Source organism: Colletotrichum lupini, chromosome 3 (genome assembly GCF_023278565.1).
Source record: "Colletotrichum lupini chromosome 3, complete sequence".
NCBI lineage: Eukaryota > Fungi > Ascomycota > Sordariomycetes > Glomerellales > Glomerellaceae > Colletotrichum > Colletotrichum lupini.
The window spans coordinates 3,891,563-3,907,031 of record NC_064676.1 but is presented as its reverse complement, the minus strand read 5'-3'; the positions used below and the strand labels follow the sequence as shown (position 1 = coordinate 3,907,031).

The 15,469-nt window shown below is 52.8% G+C and overlaps 3 protein-coding genes across 3 annotated transcripts; 2 read left to right on the top strand and 1 right to left on the bottom strand.

Moving 5' to 3' along the window:
* Positions 1 to 6,129: 6,129 nt before the first annotated feature.
* On the top strand, positions 6,130 to 9,869 carry CLUP02_05946 (chitin synthase 4; the record flags this gene model as incomplete). The annotated part of the gene is made up of 2 exons (XM_049284951.1): positions 6,130 to 9,382; positions 9,436 to 9,869. The coding sequence occupies 2 exons, from the start codon at positions 6,130 to 6,132 to the stop codon at positions 9,867 to 9,869; spliced, it is 3,687 nt and encodes a 1,228-aa protein (XP_049142094.1).
* Positions 9,870 to 10,897: 1,028 nt separating this feature from the next.
* Positions 10,898 to 11,308, top strand: CLUP02_05945 (uncharacterized protein; the record flags this gene model as incomplete). The annotated part of the gene is made up of 1 exon (XM_049284950.1): positions 10,898 to 11,308. The coding sequence occupies one exon, from the start codon at positions 10,898 to 10,900 to the stop codon at positions 11,306 to 11,308; it is 411 nt and encodes a 136-aa protein (XP_049142093.1).
* Positions 11,309 to 12,568: 1,260 nt separating this feature from the next.
* On the bottom strand, positions 12,569 to 15,172 carry CLUP02_05944 (uncharacterized protein; the record flags this gene model as incomplete). The annotated part of the gene is made up of 11 exons (XM_049284949.1): positions 12,569 to 12,684; positions 12,780 to 12,830; positions 12,895 to 12,948; positions 13,014 to 13,236; positions 13,304 to 13,349; positions 13,381 to 13,442; positions 13,512 to 13,593; positions 13,874 to 14,224; positions 14,316 to 14,537; positions 14,677 to 14,818; positions 15,043 to 15,172. 11 exons carry the CDS (start codon positions 15,170 to 15,172, stop codon positions 12,569 to 12,571), a joined length of 1,479 nt encoding a protein of 492 aa, XP_049142092.1.
* Positions 15,173 to 15,469: the final 297 nt, after the last annotated feature.

The window sequence follows — 15,469 nt, the reverse complement described above, 5'->3', positions numbered from 1 at the left end:
ACAAAAAGAACTCCAACAAGCACGCAAACCAGGCTGACGCAAGTAACGGTCAGAATGGCTGCGAGTATGAACTCAGAAGCGCCGTTGAATCCGCCGCCAGACACGCCTCTTCCCAGTTCTTTGCCGCTTCTACACATCAGCTACACCTTACCGAAAATGAATTGACCAAAGCCACTCGGAAAAGGTCTGGGATGGATTCCACCAGGAAAAGCGGGTGGTGCGGTTTTTGCTCATCATGTGAGGCATCATCCCGCACGATGCTGTCGCTATCGCGAAATCGCATGCAGGGCATGGATGGCCGGCTGACCGCGCCCCTCGTACAGGCAAAATAGGTTACCTTCGATCAGCACCGCAAATCCACTGTTGTGCATTGCCAAGTCGACCGAGCCCAATGCTTCCCCCGAAGCTGAACAGCCCCTATTCAACTTTTCAAACATCCAAAGGCGCTTCACCACTACTTCGTATACGCAGTGTTCAACACGCAATTTTCTCAACATCTAATGCTGATCGCACAGTCTCGCAACCTCGAAAGCTGTCATATTCGGAGTCGCACGCTTTCGCTAGTGTACAACATTGCCACTTGGGAACACTTTTGCTTCAGTCCGGGGTCGGTCATGTCGATCCAAGGAGCCCCGTTGTCCGTGGGTCCAACATGAAAAGGCAGCGGCCACCACGGCGGACATCGCGGATTTGACAACCACGACGTGCAACGCAGCCACTGCAGCTTGTAGCACCAATCACAGTCGGTTTCTTTATTCCCCGCATGGCGCCTGTAGCCTGTATCCGTAGGTAGGCAGATTCGATTTGGAAATTAAGGACCCCGGAACCTTGGAGCTGGTTCTGCGAAATGTCCATCGATTGGCGAGCCTTCTTTGCCGAATGAAAGCGCCCGAAAGTTTTCGTGCGCTGTGGTCAAAATGACGACGTGAAGGCCAGTGACCTGACTACCGTCATGACAGTGTCAAGAGGAACGAGAATCTCGTGATCTCAGTTGGTTTGTAGTCAGACCGTAGCCGAAAATATTGTGATCAAACAACAGGCTAATAATACGGCGGCTGTGAATAGAGCATGACTAACTGTAGGGCCGGCTTCTGCCTTTGGTGCCTGGTGCAAATCTCATTAACATCAGCGATGCCAATTTGGTTGGGTGATTCTGGCGCCAGGATGAATCAGTTGGCCTTCACCAAGTTTGGTCTCGCCTCAGTGCCCGATATGCACTCTGGCTCAGAAACATCTGTTTTTCTTTCTTTCGCTCTCACGCCCAAGCATCTATAGTTACAGGCGTCTGGTCTGCCGGGTGCCACTGGCTTGCCAAGCCGGCCAAAAAGACCCAAGTTGCATGTCCGTACATTTGGCTACTTTGTACAGATAGGTTGAGATCGCTAGCTCAACAGCCCTCACCAGTGCCGAACATCTTTGGTCAAGGATAATACTGGCCTGACAGCAGCCTTACGGAATTGACGGAGCACAACAATAAGCTGGCCACTGTGCGGAACGCCGTTGAAGCAAGTCAATCCATCCTGTCCAGAGCACTGGTCACCACAGTCTTGAGACGCCCCAGGAGCCGGTGTAACGAAAGAGGGAACGGATAGGCACTGCACAACATCAACAATATCTGGAATGCATGCCAAGGTTGATGTTTGGAGATGAGACAGACAAGCCAGAGAGCCTTGCGAGGTTGCAAGAAGTTCAATATTGGGATGAACACCAGACGCATTTTCATCTGATTTCGCCACGCACAGCTTATTCTGCACGTCTCTATCACCATATGGTCAACAGACACACACAAGGTGTCCAAGAATTCTTGTTCGGCTGGTGAAGCTCCACGACGCCAACCCAGGAGCAATCTGCAAACTGTCAGTTCCCAAGCCAAGCAATCAACCCTAGATACAGACGCACATCTATACAGATCCTGGGTGATTACTGGGTGCGGATTCAACACCGAAACCAAACCCCACGATTCGCAGAATTGTCACACTGACATCAGCCCGTGCATATACTAAAGGATATGGATACCCAAAGCTCCATACGAACATGGGACATTTGGCCGTTACTCCGGGAGAAGTAAGGTAGAAGGCAGTGGGACGCAGAAACAGCAATGTGCGCGGGCTAAGTTAGTATGTGTGGATTTGACGATAACGATGCAGAGCTCCATTCCGAGGGAGGCTCCAAACTAAGTTTCTCGTTCCCAGTGGAGGCGGCACGGAAGCGAAAACCCAAACAGCGCCGGGGCCGCGGATCAGGTTCCTGATTATCGCGTTGCCGCTGTTCTTGGCCAAGGGTATCTATCTTGATAACTACGGATACACAGCACGGTGGCAGCTGCAAGGGCAGCAGATGCTGGAAACGAGCCGATAGGAGTGTGGTATGCAGACGATGGAGTTCCTCGACGTGGCGCTCTCGTATCCTTATCTAATAGTAATAAGTTACGACAACGAATACCAACCGGACCGACAGGACAGCGGCAAATGCAAAGGTGGAATTCCCATATTTCAGTGGAGGGAAGCATTCCTCGGATCGTATCAGAGCCACTTTGAATCATGGAAAAAAACACAATAATTCGTAGCCGTGTTATCCGTACGCGATCGGCTCACGGCTAGGTTTAGATATCAAGCACAAACTCTGGGGCCTCGAACGGCAGCTCAGGCAACGCTCGACTGCCAATGACAGAAGGATATCCGTATGCAATTGCGACTGGAGAGACAGGTTTGATTGAACGCTCAGCATAGGGTTGATATGTGATCTTTCCGTCTCTCAAGAGAGCAGCAATCAGGTATGTCAATACCAACACGGCTCGGAAGCCCTGATATTCTCTATATACTGTTTTGGATATCACAAGTTTCGTTGCCGGCCGGGGAGGGCGACGCCTCTAACACGGGCGCTGGGAGCGACCAACGGCAATGAAGCCTTAGAACACGAGGTGATCAACTTGTCTTATGGGCTGACTAAGAAGATGTAGGGGAATTCAACCAATTTTTCATGTTGGTAAAACTTCTTCCGGTTGTACCGTCTACGGAGTTGTTCTCGGTCCCCTCCGCCATCAGAACCGGCTTGGGCGGAGTTCGGGCGAGGCGCAGGCGCAGGCACACAACGTAGAGCCAAGCTCTGAAATGCAGGTAAGCAAAGACAAACTCTCTTTCGGGTCTGGTGAACATTTCCGAGCTACTTTGGGGGCGGCTGGCCGGCTGGTCGACTGGGCAACAGGGGCTTGAGCTTGAAAATAGCAACCCTTGTCCTGCATGCTGATCTGGGTTTTTAGACTACCTGGTGTGGATAGAGAGGTGCGGATTCAAGCGCGTATCCAGGCAATACATCGTTTTTGAGTGGGTGGGAGTGCCCATCAGTTCGTATGGAGTCCGCATTTCATCCGCCACCCCGGGCAATCTTCTATGACGAATTGCAAAGTAGGTGGGCTATGGGATCAAGAGCGCAACGATTCTTTCGTTGTGGGAAAGGCCGGCGCCGTTGGGCCGTCGCAACAACATGAAGGAGCATGGAACGAGAACACTGAGTCGGAGCTGCCAAATGATTTTTGAGCATCAGTCGTTTGCGTGCCAGAGGAATGGCTGACTGGCGCCTCTGTCGTCAATGTTTGGCTTGTTATGTCCTCTACTGCGCACGTACTATGTATGGATGCTTGAGGTACGTGGGCTAACTTGCGAGGCCGAGGTCCGAGTACTTCGACGGTACTTCCGATGTACCCCGTGGGCGAGAAATTGGTGCTCCGGTCCCACCACCCAAAAACCCCTGTCCCTCGGCTGAGGTATTGATCATGTCAACTTAAGCCAAACTCAATCTTTGCCCTTTCCCCGTCGACTGGATGACAATCTGTGGCCGAGCCGTGCGCAACCTCGTGGGGTTCGTGATGCCAACTAGGAGGATACTAGATGTCTCCTGCGATCAATAAATCCGCCCAATGGTGGCAGGTTCATTCAGGGCAGCTCAGTAGAGGGATCACGTCGATATATCTAAAGTAGGGAGTACTTTAGCAGTAGCATTGGTAAAGGACACCCAGCCACGCCAGACAGCAACGTAGCAACGCGAGCCAGCCGTCCAGAAAAAAAAATCAATAATACGAGATTTGAGTGAGGCGAGGGTGCTGGGCTATGTGGCGGTTTGGAACGCAATGGGACAGCCGGCGCGATCAAGGACGATACCTCGTTCCAAGCGTGATTTCTATGGATGGGCAAAGTACCGACGGTCCTTGGACTAAGACGGTCTGCTTCACCGGACTCTCTTCTGATTTCCCCTTTCCTGCTGGACTGGTCTGGGCTGTCCCAGAGTAATTCTTTGGTGCCAACCGTCCACGCTGATCGTCCCTCATTGCCCATCCCTTCCTTCAAGACGCCTCGAGCCTACGGGAACGAGTCTCGTAGCCTTGGGAAGCAAATTGTGTTGTGACTCGTCGTCGGCCGTCGTCCCTCCCGAGCATTCTATCACTCGCTCGACGCTCAGTCTTGTTCCTTTTCCACCTTTCGCTGACCTTACCTTTCGCACCAACCCCCCTCGTTCTTGGCTTTCGAAATCAGTCGACATTTGGAGTACGACTGACTACCTACTTTCGTTTCCGCTCGTCTTGCTTCTGCAGAACCGAGATTCCGGCCTCATTTCCCAGCGATTCAATTTGGCTACCCTGCCTTTTGCTGAGCACTCTTAGTCGCACCTGTGACGATAGGTACAACTGCTGCAACTGCCATACTGACGACAAACTCCGTCCATTTCGATCGTTGTCACCCCGGTTTGGCTGACGAAAGAGGCAATTCAAGACGGACTGTGCGCAACATCGCATCTATTGCCCCGGCCTCCTCGCTCGTTCGCTCCCATCATCCATCGCGCTCTCTCTCAACAGGTGGTGCGCACTTGCCTGCACTCCGAAATCCGCCTGTCCGTACCGTCGCGCGGCCAGTCGGTCAATCATCTTGGGCTTTTCCAACCATCGAACCAGTCGGTCAGCTCTTGGACCACAGGAAAGAAGATCGACGTTGTTGCAATTGCTGCTGCTGCTCAATAGTCGTGTCGGTTGCCATCTGAAACCATCTATCTATACCGCCGCATTTGCGACGAAACTTCCATCCGCTCTTTTCGTCCCTCCAATCCATCCAATTCGATACCTGCATAGCGGACAGTCGTCTCGAATTGTTCCATCGCTATTGCTTCGCACGACTCACCACCAACCACCCCTGGTCCCAAGTAATTGTGCAAGGTGCTGAGTTGGCGCACATAAGCCGTGCGTCAAATTGCTTAGGACCACAAAAGCAACAGAAAGACCGGACAAGCACGCATCAACCAGACAGGAGAATAGACGCGACAAGAAAGGACAAGAAACCAAGTAGGATCAGGTCCAAGAAAAGAAGGACAGAAGGAAACGCAGCAACCGCCACCTTTTGGACCGTTCATCGCTTGTTGAGGTCTCGACCACCATTATAAAGGCAAAACTGGGATCGCCCACACAACCACCAACCATCTCAGCTTTTCTTGCTTTGAGTTACCCGTCGGCACTGCGCAAGGCAACAGGGAAGCAAGCAAATCGCAGTCACTCCGTGCTTTGCAGACCAAGGAGCGCTTTAGACTCTTTGCTGGCAACTTCCTTGCTTGGCCTCGTTGTCCAGCTGTCACCCCCGACCTGCTGGCGCAGAAACAGAGAAAAGCCGGGTCGAAAATAGGGACGGCTTCCCCATTGATTCGCCGTCTCCCAAGGAACAACCCCCCGCTATTGGCAGGGGTGCCCAGGCCCAGACATCCACAATTCTTGCCTGGAGGTGCTTTCCTCCCAATAACAACTCCTGTGAGTATGACCTCCCGCCGACGCCAACTACCTGCAACTGGCTGCCGTCTTTTCGCTGTTGCTGTTGTGGTTTCTTGATCCTTCACATTTGCTTCCCATCCCACTCAACACCGCATATCTGTATTTCCTCAGTATTTGCGTTTACTCCACTCTCCTCCCTCCCTGTTACGAAAAGAAACCGAGCTCGACTCGTTTTGTCGCCCGTTTTCAACTCGCGACAGACCTCAGGCGCCTCTTTGGGAAGGGTGAAGTCTCCCTGGTTGAACAACTTCTTTGCTGCCGCTCAGAGCTGGCTCCAACTTCATTTCAGAATCAAAGACTAACCTGCATCTTCACACAGGACCATGTCTCTCCCCGAAAGGCCTGCAGCGACCTCTCCCTTCGAGAATAGGAGTGCCTACAGAAACTCGCCGTCGCGACGGAACCGTCCGGACGATGTCGAGACTGGCGGCTACTATCCCGTAGGAGGGCGACCTCAGCACCAACGTGGGCAATCAGCGACCTCTTTCCCCGAGACGATCTCAACTCCTAATATCAATACAGAGAACCAGCCTCTATCCCCGACCCACGACTCGCCGGCTCCAGGACCCTCGACCGGCGACCAGGCTTTCACGAGAAAGAGAAGTCTGATTCGACCCGAGCGACACAGAATAGACAAGGACCATCCCAATTACTACTACCGTAAACATGCCGCCAATATGAACGTTCTGCCCTCGGCGACCGGAAACGATCCGATAGTCGAGGATATGGAAGGGACGACCGATGTCTCTGGGCGCTCGCAAACGAACGATAACTTCTCGGATGCCTCACCACCACGAGGAGTTAACAGCAGACAGAACAGCGGCGAGGAAAAGAAAGGACACTCGAAAACAAAGGCTAAGCGCTTGAGTCGCCACAAGTCGGGGAAGCTCACCAAGGATGGCAAGGGAAAGCGGCACACGAATAAGCAGGTCGAGCAGATCCGCCCGCCGAGCTTCTGGAACGTCTACTGCGCCATCATCACCTTTTGGTGTCCAAACTTTATGCTGAAATGCTGTGGTATGGCCTCAAAGGAGCAGCAGAGAGCTTGGAGAGAGAAGATTGGCTTGATCAGCATCATCTTGCTCATCATGGGATTTGTCGGTTTCTTGACTTTCGGTTTCACTCAGGTAGTGTGCGGAACCCCGCCGCCGCGCCTCCAGGTCAATGATGTGGACAGTGGATACATGATCTTCCACGGAACGGCCTACGATTTGACGCGCTCCCGTCACCCTCCCGCCGATGGCGTGCCCATGATCAATAGGACTCACGGCGCCAACGTCTTGTACGACCTGCCCGAGAAGAACGGCGGAAAGGACGGCAGTTTCTTGTTCCAAAACGTCAACGGCAGATGCAAGAACCTCATTACCCTGGCCGACAACTCTGATGTCCCGACAAACAGCAACGGTGACCTGGCGTGGTACTTCCCTTGCACCGTCTTCAACCAGGACGGCTCGTCCAAGCCCAACCTGACAATTCCTTACTACCTTGGCTACTCTTGCCATACGACGCAGAAGAGTCGCGATACCTTTTACTTGGACTTGGACGGTACCGCCGATGTCTACTTCACGTGGAACGACATCAAGAACAGCTCCCGAAACTTGATTGTGTACTCTGGCACTGTCCTCGATCTCGACTTGCTCAACTGGTTCAATACTAGCCAGGTCAAGGTGCCAGCTCGTTTCAACGAGCTCAAGGACAAGACTACGGCTGTGAACAAGGCCATTCGTGGACGCGACGTCACCAGAGCTTTCCAGGCGTCGGGCGACAAGCAGATTGCCGAATGCTTCGAGGAGATTATCAAGGTCGGATCAGTCGATACTGACACTGTTGGTTGCATTGCGTCCAAGGTCGTTCTCTACGTCTCTTTGGTTCTGATTCTCGCTGTCGTGTTGACGAGATTTGTACTCGCCGTCTTCTTCCAATGGTTCATCAGCAGAACGTACGCCGCCGCCAAAACATCTCAGACCAAGGACAAGCGCAAGCGTAATCAACAGATTGAGGACTGGTCTGAGGATATCTACCGCGCACCTCCCAGACTACCTGGCGATATCGGAAGCAGTGTGAATGGCTCTTCTGATCGGACGAGCAAACGTCAGAGTACCTTCCTGCCCACAACTTCTCGGTTCTCTGCTGTCTATGGAGCTGGTGCCGCACCGCAGGCTGGTGGACGCAGGATGCCTACTACCATGGCCAGTTCAGGTGCTGGCAGCAACATGATGCACTCCAACGCCATGTATCGCCAGGGCAACGACAGTCGCACCAGCTTCCTTCGGTCAGATCCCTACACCAGCAACGTGCCCTCAACCGAAGGTCCTGGGCCTGCTGGCTTCATTCACGAAGCCGTTGTGCCTCAGCCGCCTGCCGACTGGATGCCCTTTGGTTACCCTCTTGCCCACACTATGTGCCTTGTTACCGCCTACTCTGAAGGTCACCTTGGTATTCGAACCACTCTCGACTCTATCGCCATGACCGACTACCCCAACAGCCACAAGGTTATCGTCATTATTTGTGACGGTATCATCAAGGGTAAGGGCGAGTCCATGTCTACTCCTGACTACTGCTTGGCTATGATGAAGGACCACACCATTCTTCCCGAGGAAGTCGAACCCTTCTCCTACGTTGCGGTTGCAAGCGGCTCCAAGCGACACAACATGGCCAAGATCTACTCCGGTTTCTACGACTACGGCAACGAATCTGCGATCCCGCTCGAGAAGCAGCAAAGAGTTCCCGTTCTTCTCGTTGTCAAGTGTGGTACACCCGATGAGGCGACCAAGTCCAAGCCAGGCAACCGTGGTAAGCGCGACAGTCAGATCATTCTCATGTCTTTCCTTCAGAAGGTCATGTTCGATGAGCGCATGACAGAGCTCGAGTACGAAATGTTCAACGGTCTATGGAAGGTCACGGGTATATCACCCGACTTCTACGAAATCGTTCTCATGGTCGACGCCGACACCAAGGTCTTCCCCGACAGTCTGACGCACATGGTTTCTGCCATGGTCAAGGATCCCGAAATCATGGGTCTTTGCGGTGAGACGAAGATTGCCAACAAGCGTGACAGCTGGGTTTCCGCCATTCAGGTCTTTGAGTACTTCATCTCTCACCACTTGTCCAAGTCATTCGAGTCCGTCTTTGGCGGTGTCACCTGTTTGCCCGGTTGCTTCTGCATGTACCGCATCAAGGCACCCAAAGGAGCCCAGGACTACTGGGTGCCCATCTTGGCCAACCCGGATATTGTTGAGCACTACTCTGAGAACGTGGTTGACACCCTGCACAAGAAGAACTTGCTTCTGCTCGGTGAGGATCGATACCTAACAACTCTCATGCTCCGGACCTTCCCCAAGCGTAAGCAGGTGTTCGTGCCCCAGGCCGTTTGCAAGACCACGGTGCCCGACACCTTTGCCGTTTTGCTTTCGCAGCGTCGACGATGGATCAACTCGACAATTCACAACCTGATGGAACTGGTCTTGGTTCGTGACCTTTGCGGTACCTTCTGCTTCAGTATGCAGTTTGTCATCTTCATCGAGCTCATGGGAACTCTTGTCCTGCCCGCCGCTATTGCGTTTACTTTCTACGTCGGTGAGTATTCAAAATGCCTATTCTATTTGGTACCCAGCTGACAACTATTCCAGTCATCATCTCCATTGTCAATTCGCCTCCGCAGATCATCCCCTTAGTTCTGCTTGGTCTGATTCTTGGACTTCCCGCTGTGCTCATCGTCTTGACCGCTCACTCCTGGTCGTACGTCGTGTGGATGCTTATCTACCTCTGCTCGCTGCCCCTTTGGAACTTTGTCCTTCCCACGTACGCGTTCTGGAAGTTTGACGACTTCTCCTGGGGAGATACCCGAAAGACGGCAGGCGAGAAGACAAAGAAGGCCGGTCTCGAGTATGAGGGCGAGTTTGACAGCAGCAAGATCACGATGAAGAGATGGGCCGAATTTGAGCGCGAACGCCGGACGCGCAACAACTACTGGGGTTCCAAGGAGAACGTTGTCGGAGGTGGCAACACCTGGTCGGCGCCGCTGGGCCACCAGTATCAAGATGAGTACTACTCTGACGCATAAAAAGCAAAATCACACACGGCCGGGCGTTTTTTGTTTCAAAGCATGAGGATATACTTAACTGGGGACTTTTACGAAAAGGCGCACATCACATGAGGCCTCTTTTCACTTTTTTTCTGATGATGAACCAAAAAGGGGAGGGATGAATGAGCATTGCGTGTAATTGAAATGGCTCGGCCAACTTGTAATAAAGGAGAGAGAGAAGCCGGGGTGGAGCTGAACTGTATTGACGCTGTTATTTATTGCCGCAACTTGAAGCTTGATTTTTGTTTCCGGAGTATCGTGCCGTTTGTCCATCTCCTTGATGAAGGCGCGAAGCCTCGCCTCGGGCTTTTCCTCGTTATGAAGACTGGGTGAATATGGATATTTCCGAGTTTCTCGGAGGCCGCCGCTGCCCAGTACGCGAGACGGAAGACGTCTCGCAGGGAGCATGTTCACCTGTCCTTGGGTTTACTTCTATCCGTGAGCCGATCGCGTCGGTTCGCGCACGGCATCAGTATCGCGAATCATGAGCCACAGACAGTACCGAACGCCAATCTAGTCTGCCCCGGTCGACATTGCCAATATCAACACAGTCCATCCATCCAACCATGCAAGCAAGCATTACCAGAAAAGAGGAAAGAAGGCAGGGTTTGCGAGTCATCACTTACCCTCCCCCCTCCTTCCATTATCACCGTTACCCTTGGGTATTTGTGACAATTGTCTGAGATGACTCGGCCGAGAGAGAGCAAACGCCAATACTTTGGGCGTTTCTTTGGGGAGAAAGGATTTTCTTGGATTATTGGAAGGGGGAATAGATAGACCCATACACACTATACAACCTACGCACGCATATTGTCTGCCGTATACACTACTCCCACACACACACACAATGTTGGAAAAGAAGCAATATCGGGCGTAAATGCCGTGTCACCTCGCAGCGGGCTGTGATTTGGCGATTATGAGATATTTGTGTGTGCGAGGAGGTTTGAAAGGGAGGCAGCCCACACTGTACACTGTACACATACACAGAAAAGAGGAAGGGAGAGAAAATGAGGAAGAGGGTAAATGTTCTTTTCTCCTTTCTCGTTTCTCGCTCTTTCTCATGTTGGTTCCTTTATGATGGCACTGTAATGCAGACGAGTTGTATGAACTCCCCGACTTTTGATCCCGTTGACTGGGAACCAGTGTGGACGATTACGTTTCGACCGTCCAACGTGAGCAACAACCAATGTTCACTAAACACATTTTTCGCATCCCATCGCACATGGAAGCCACGGGATGGGCAGGGGTTAAGGGGGGAGGTTGGAAATGAATTAAAAAAAAAACGCGGGACGGATCTTATGGCTAGTTGGACCAGCACGACCAGGTGTGGGAGAAATCCCAGTAAACCGGTGAGATTGTGGAGAAGGGGACGGGAACGGACGGACGGACTGGAAGTCTGGAATGAGAAAAGGGTATGATGATCAACCCCGAGAAAGAAAGGGATGTTCTAAACACCACACAGACTTCGGACGGGGGTGGCGGGCAACAACGCTTCATAATGAATGGAAGGGTGACTAGAGAGAGAGGCTTATTGAGAAGGGCACAATAGCTGCAGGTAGCCGAGACATTGGTCCTTGCCCAGTTTTCCTCGTGGCCCCTTTGCATTTTACAGTCTGCGAATGTCCCCTTCTTTCCTTAGCCGCTCGCATTCTCGTTCGCTTCTCTGCAAATGTCGTACCTTGGTGCGTTCGTTATTCGCGGCAACGGTGCGGATTTTGCTCGTTGATTGACGATTTTACGCACGGCCTTTGGCCCGCCAAGCTTCGCCGGTGGGATCGGGAGGGACTGGGAGGACTGGAACCCCCCCCCCCCCCTTTTCAGACTTCATCACTGTTGAATATTTCTTTTTCCACCTCATATCCAGTGTGGTTGTGGGATGGTTGTATGCTTCTACCCGAGGCGCAGGGCCACGAGTTTGGGTGGTAGCTTGTTGTGTCTGTTGTCCAGGTGTGACCTGGCTCTGAATTCCCCCCAGTCCGGAATACCCGCCACTCGACTTATTCAGACTCCAGAAGCTCAGAGGCCAGGGCAAGAGACGAGTGCGAGCCGATGACAAGTTCAAGTTCTCTTTCGACATGGTCAGATGAAATCGGCGAGGAAACGGCTCGTAGGCAAGACAAGCGACCATGTCGATTCATGTCATTGGCAAGGTTTCCAGACCTCCAGTTGCCAAAGTGCATCATCTGAGGATATGGATACGGGTACAGAATGCGTCTTCAACGGGGTCGGCCAACGGCAACGACAGGATCTTGTTCTCTGGCGGTCTTGATTTGTCCAAACCTTCCGGCCCCGGTCAGTCGCACGCACGTACTTGCTGGAATATCCTGCGTGCTGACCGAAAGCGATTTGACTGGAGCTGACAGGCCTTGTGCGCTCGCATGTAAGCACCAAATATGTGGGAGAAGCGGCAATCGCCCTCCCTCCCCTGCTCAGTGCTGTCCCTCAAGTTACTACTTACACATCAGGCAAGGGACCAGGCAGGCAGAGACAACGGGCAATGTCGAGCGCTGGAAAAAGAAACGAAGTGCGGAGCTGAGGACCGGAGTCATGGAGGAAATGGGTTAGCAGTGGGAGGTTGAAACTCGAGGAGCGCATGCTGTCGAATGTGACTTATCATGCCCCAACGGTCCTCTTGTCACGCGCGCGTGGCTGGGGCCCTTGGGGGTGGGCTCCGATGGTCAACGGGCTGGCAGGGAAGATTGAGGATCCGGATGCAGTCGGGCTCTTTCGGTAGGTCGATGCGGCTTGATGAATCCTGATGAGGTCGCAGCCGGGTCAGATGTTGGGTAGGATGCTGGATTCAAGAGTTATGTCAGCTTTTATAGGTGTGCCTGGGCAAAGAACATGTCCAGTCGATGGGGTTAGACGACTCAGAACGTTGCAACTTACGAGAAGTCTGAGCAGCGCCAGCTGTTAGTTCTATAGTACCCCATCGATGCCCTGCACACCTGGTTGTAGCTAAGAACGTGGAAGTGAGCGGGGAGTCAGGAGACCGACCGCCGACAAGAAGTTGCAGACTGTACTCCGTAGGGACCGAGACCTTTGCTCATTGCCGTAGCTGCCAGGTGGCAGTCGGTGAATTGGCCGTTTTCCTATTTCAACGACTTACATGAGTGGGCTAACATCCCGGTATGCCCAGACCCGAGCCCCAAGGGCCAGAGACGAACCCCGGGTGACAGATCACATCGCACATATTGGAGACCGGGCGAGCCCTCCGGGCAGCTTGGAAGATGCGAATTTCGTCAACGTCGAATATGACTGACCCGAGGTGATCGTACGAGGTGAGCAAGGCCAGATAGCGGCCTAGGTAGGATGCCTGGTAAGCCGGAGGAGGGAGGCTCAGAAGCTGAACACGAGAAGCGCGGGATTAAGATTATTTTTGAAATGGCAAAGATGGGCCATCGGATTGCGACGGGTGGTTGATTGGATCTCGGGGTAGGATCTGCGGTGTCGAGGAGGCTTGCGGCAGGTCAAAGGTTTATTCGCGCACTAAAATGAAGTCGGGACGCCATTGTCGATGTGGGTGGCTTCTTTGCGTCTGCTCATGACCAACTAGTGCAGTGTGAGAGTCAGTTTGAATCGAAGCCGTTGGATGCCATTGCTGACCCGTCACAACGGCACCTCGGCCGTGACGTCAGGCAAGCCGCGAAGCTGAGGGAGCAATGCAACTATGCAGGCCCTTGAGGCCCACGAGGGAGAATGGCTCAAAACATGTGCAGTGAGTTGATGTGTGTGTGTGGAGGGGGGGGGGGGGGGGTGGCGGGGGGGGGGGGGGTGGGGGGGGGCTACGCCGGGAGGGGTGGTGGGGGTGGGGGGGGGAGGGGGAGGGTGGAGGGGGGAGGGGGGGGGGGGGGGGGGGGGGGGGGGGGGGGGGGGGGGGGGGGGGGGGGGGGGGGGGGGGAGCTGGAACGAGAGAAGAGCATCTCCATCTTTGCCTTCATCGGGTGGGATATCCGTGTTATTCGGCATGAAAGTGAAAGCACTCGCCCCCGCTGCCTTCTACTTGCGGCGACTTGCCTCTTGCAAGATAGTCTTTTGGGAAGCAAGCCAGCAAGGCACCCTTCTTGTGCGACCTCAGGTGGCAGAACGGGAGCGTGCGGCTTTGGCTGGCCAGGTGGGAGCTCCCGTCCAGACTCCAAAGCGGCAGAGCGGTACTTTCCTTCGTCTCATTCGTGTCCAGCCTGTATTCGCAGCAAAAGGTGCAGGGCAGTCCCGACTCCCAAGGAGCGAGCCAGTAGCCCATTTGTGCCAGCCAGCCTAGCACACACGAACACCATTCTCCCGTCAGAGTCAGCCATGCATATGATATTGGGAGGTGGCGTCCCATAGCATCGCTCGTCGCACACTGCGAGGCAGCTCATGCTTAGGCGCTTTCCAGACCGAGCGCCCCCTTTTTCTCAGCGGTTCGCTCCCTCGTGATTTTACAAAGAAGCAAGAGGTGAAGGCGAAGACATGCCGCACAGCTCGAGACCGACTGACCTCCAAAAGACCAGACTGGAACTGGGACTAGGCCTAGGGTCCACGTCGGCAGGACAAGCCTGCGAGGTTGGCTGGTGAGAGTGGGTGTGCACCCCCGGCACCGGTGTGTGGAGATATCGCTCGCCATTGCTCCTTTGCTCCTCTATTTGTACGAAGGGCTTCAGCAACCTGGTTCAATCACACTACAGTGTCTCTCGCTTGTGGTTCCCTTGAATGCCACTTGACTGCTGTGGCTAAGCTATTGTTGACAATTCAATTCCAGCTCCGTGGATTTCGGCTCAGGAATGAAGCCATTGAGGTAGCAAACCACATGGGATCTGGCGAACAATAGCCGCCATACTTTGTACTCTGAATGGTCGGGACAGAGAAGGTCCGCACATTGTACTCCGTAAATGTAGGTACGCAGTAAATGTGCCAAGTTTTGGCCGTGAAGTGTGTGGGTGGTTCTCCTCATGCAGCATCTGCAATTGAACTTGTGCTTGCTAATGGATTGGAAGGTAAAAGTTGGCATCCGAAGGCGGTAGCAAAGCAGCCCAGCTGAGGGATCAGACCCTGTCACAGCACCCCGAGGATGAAAGGCCGAAGGATTATCGACTTTGATTTAACCGCGAGTACTTTTGGTATGGTGCATGATGTATGTGAGACAAGGTATCTATCCGTGATGAGAAAGTACCAGACTTGACATGCCTTGAGGTAAGCGTCGTGGAAGGTGGTGCCGTGGTGCCTACCCCAAGGGGGTTCAGTTGCGACTCAACCAACTCGCCGCCTCGGGACTCGCAGCGGTACCTACAGTGAGGACCCATTAGTTTCAATACACCTCCCAGTGCGTCAGCGTAAACCCACTAACTTCATTATACTAATATAAGTAATATCTCTACTATTTAAGTAATAATTATAACTAAGAAAATTCTCAAAAATATTTTACTATTGAAATAATATAAAAATTATTTTTATAAAATTTTAGTAATTTTCTCTATTACTTAATTAATAGTTAAAAAACTAGTACCCGAATTTTTTAAAAACGTACTAATAAACACAGTATTATTCGCACTCTTAACGCCCTATAATCCACTATAAGTAAAATTCATCCTATTATATTT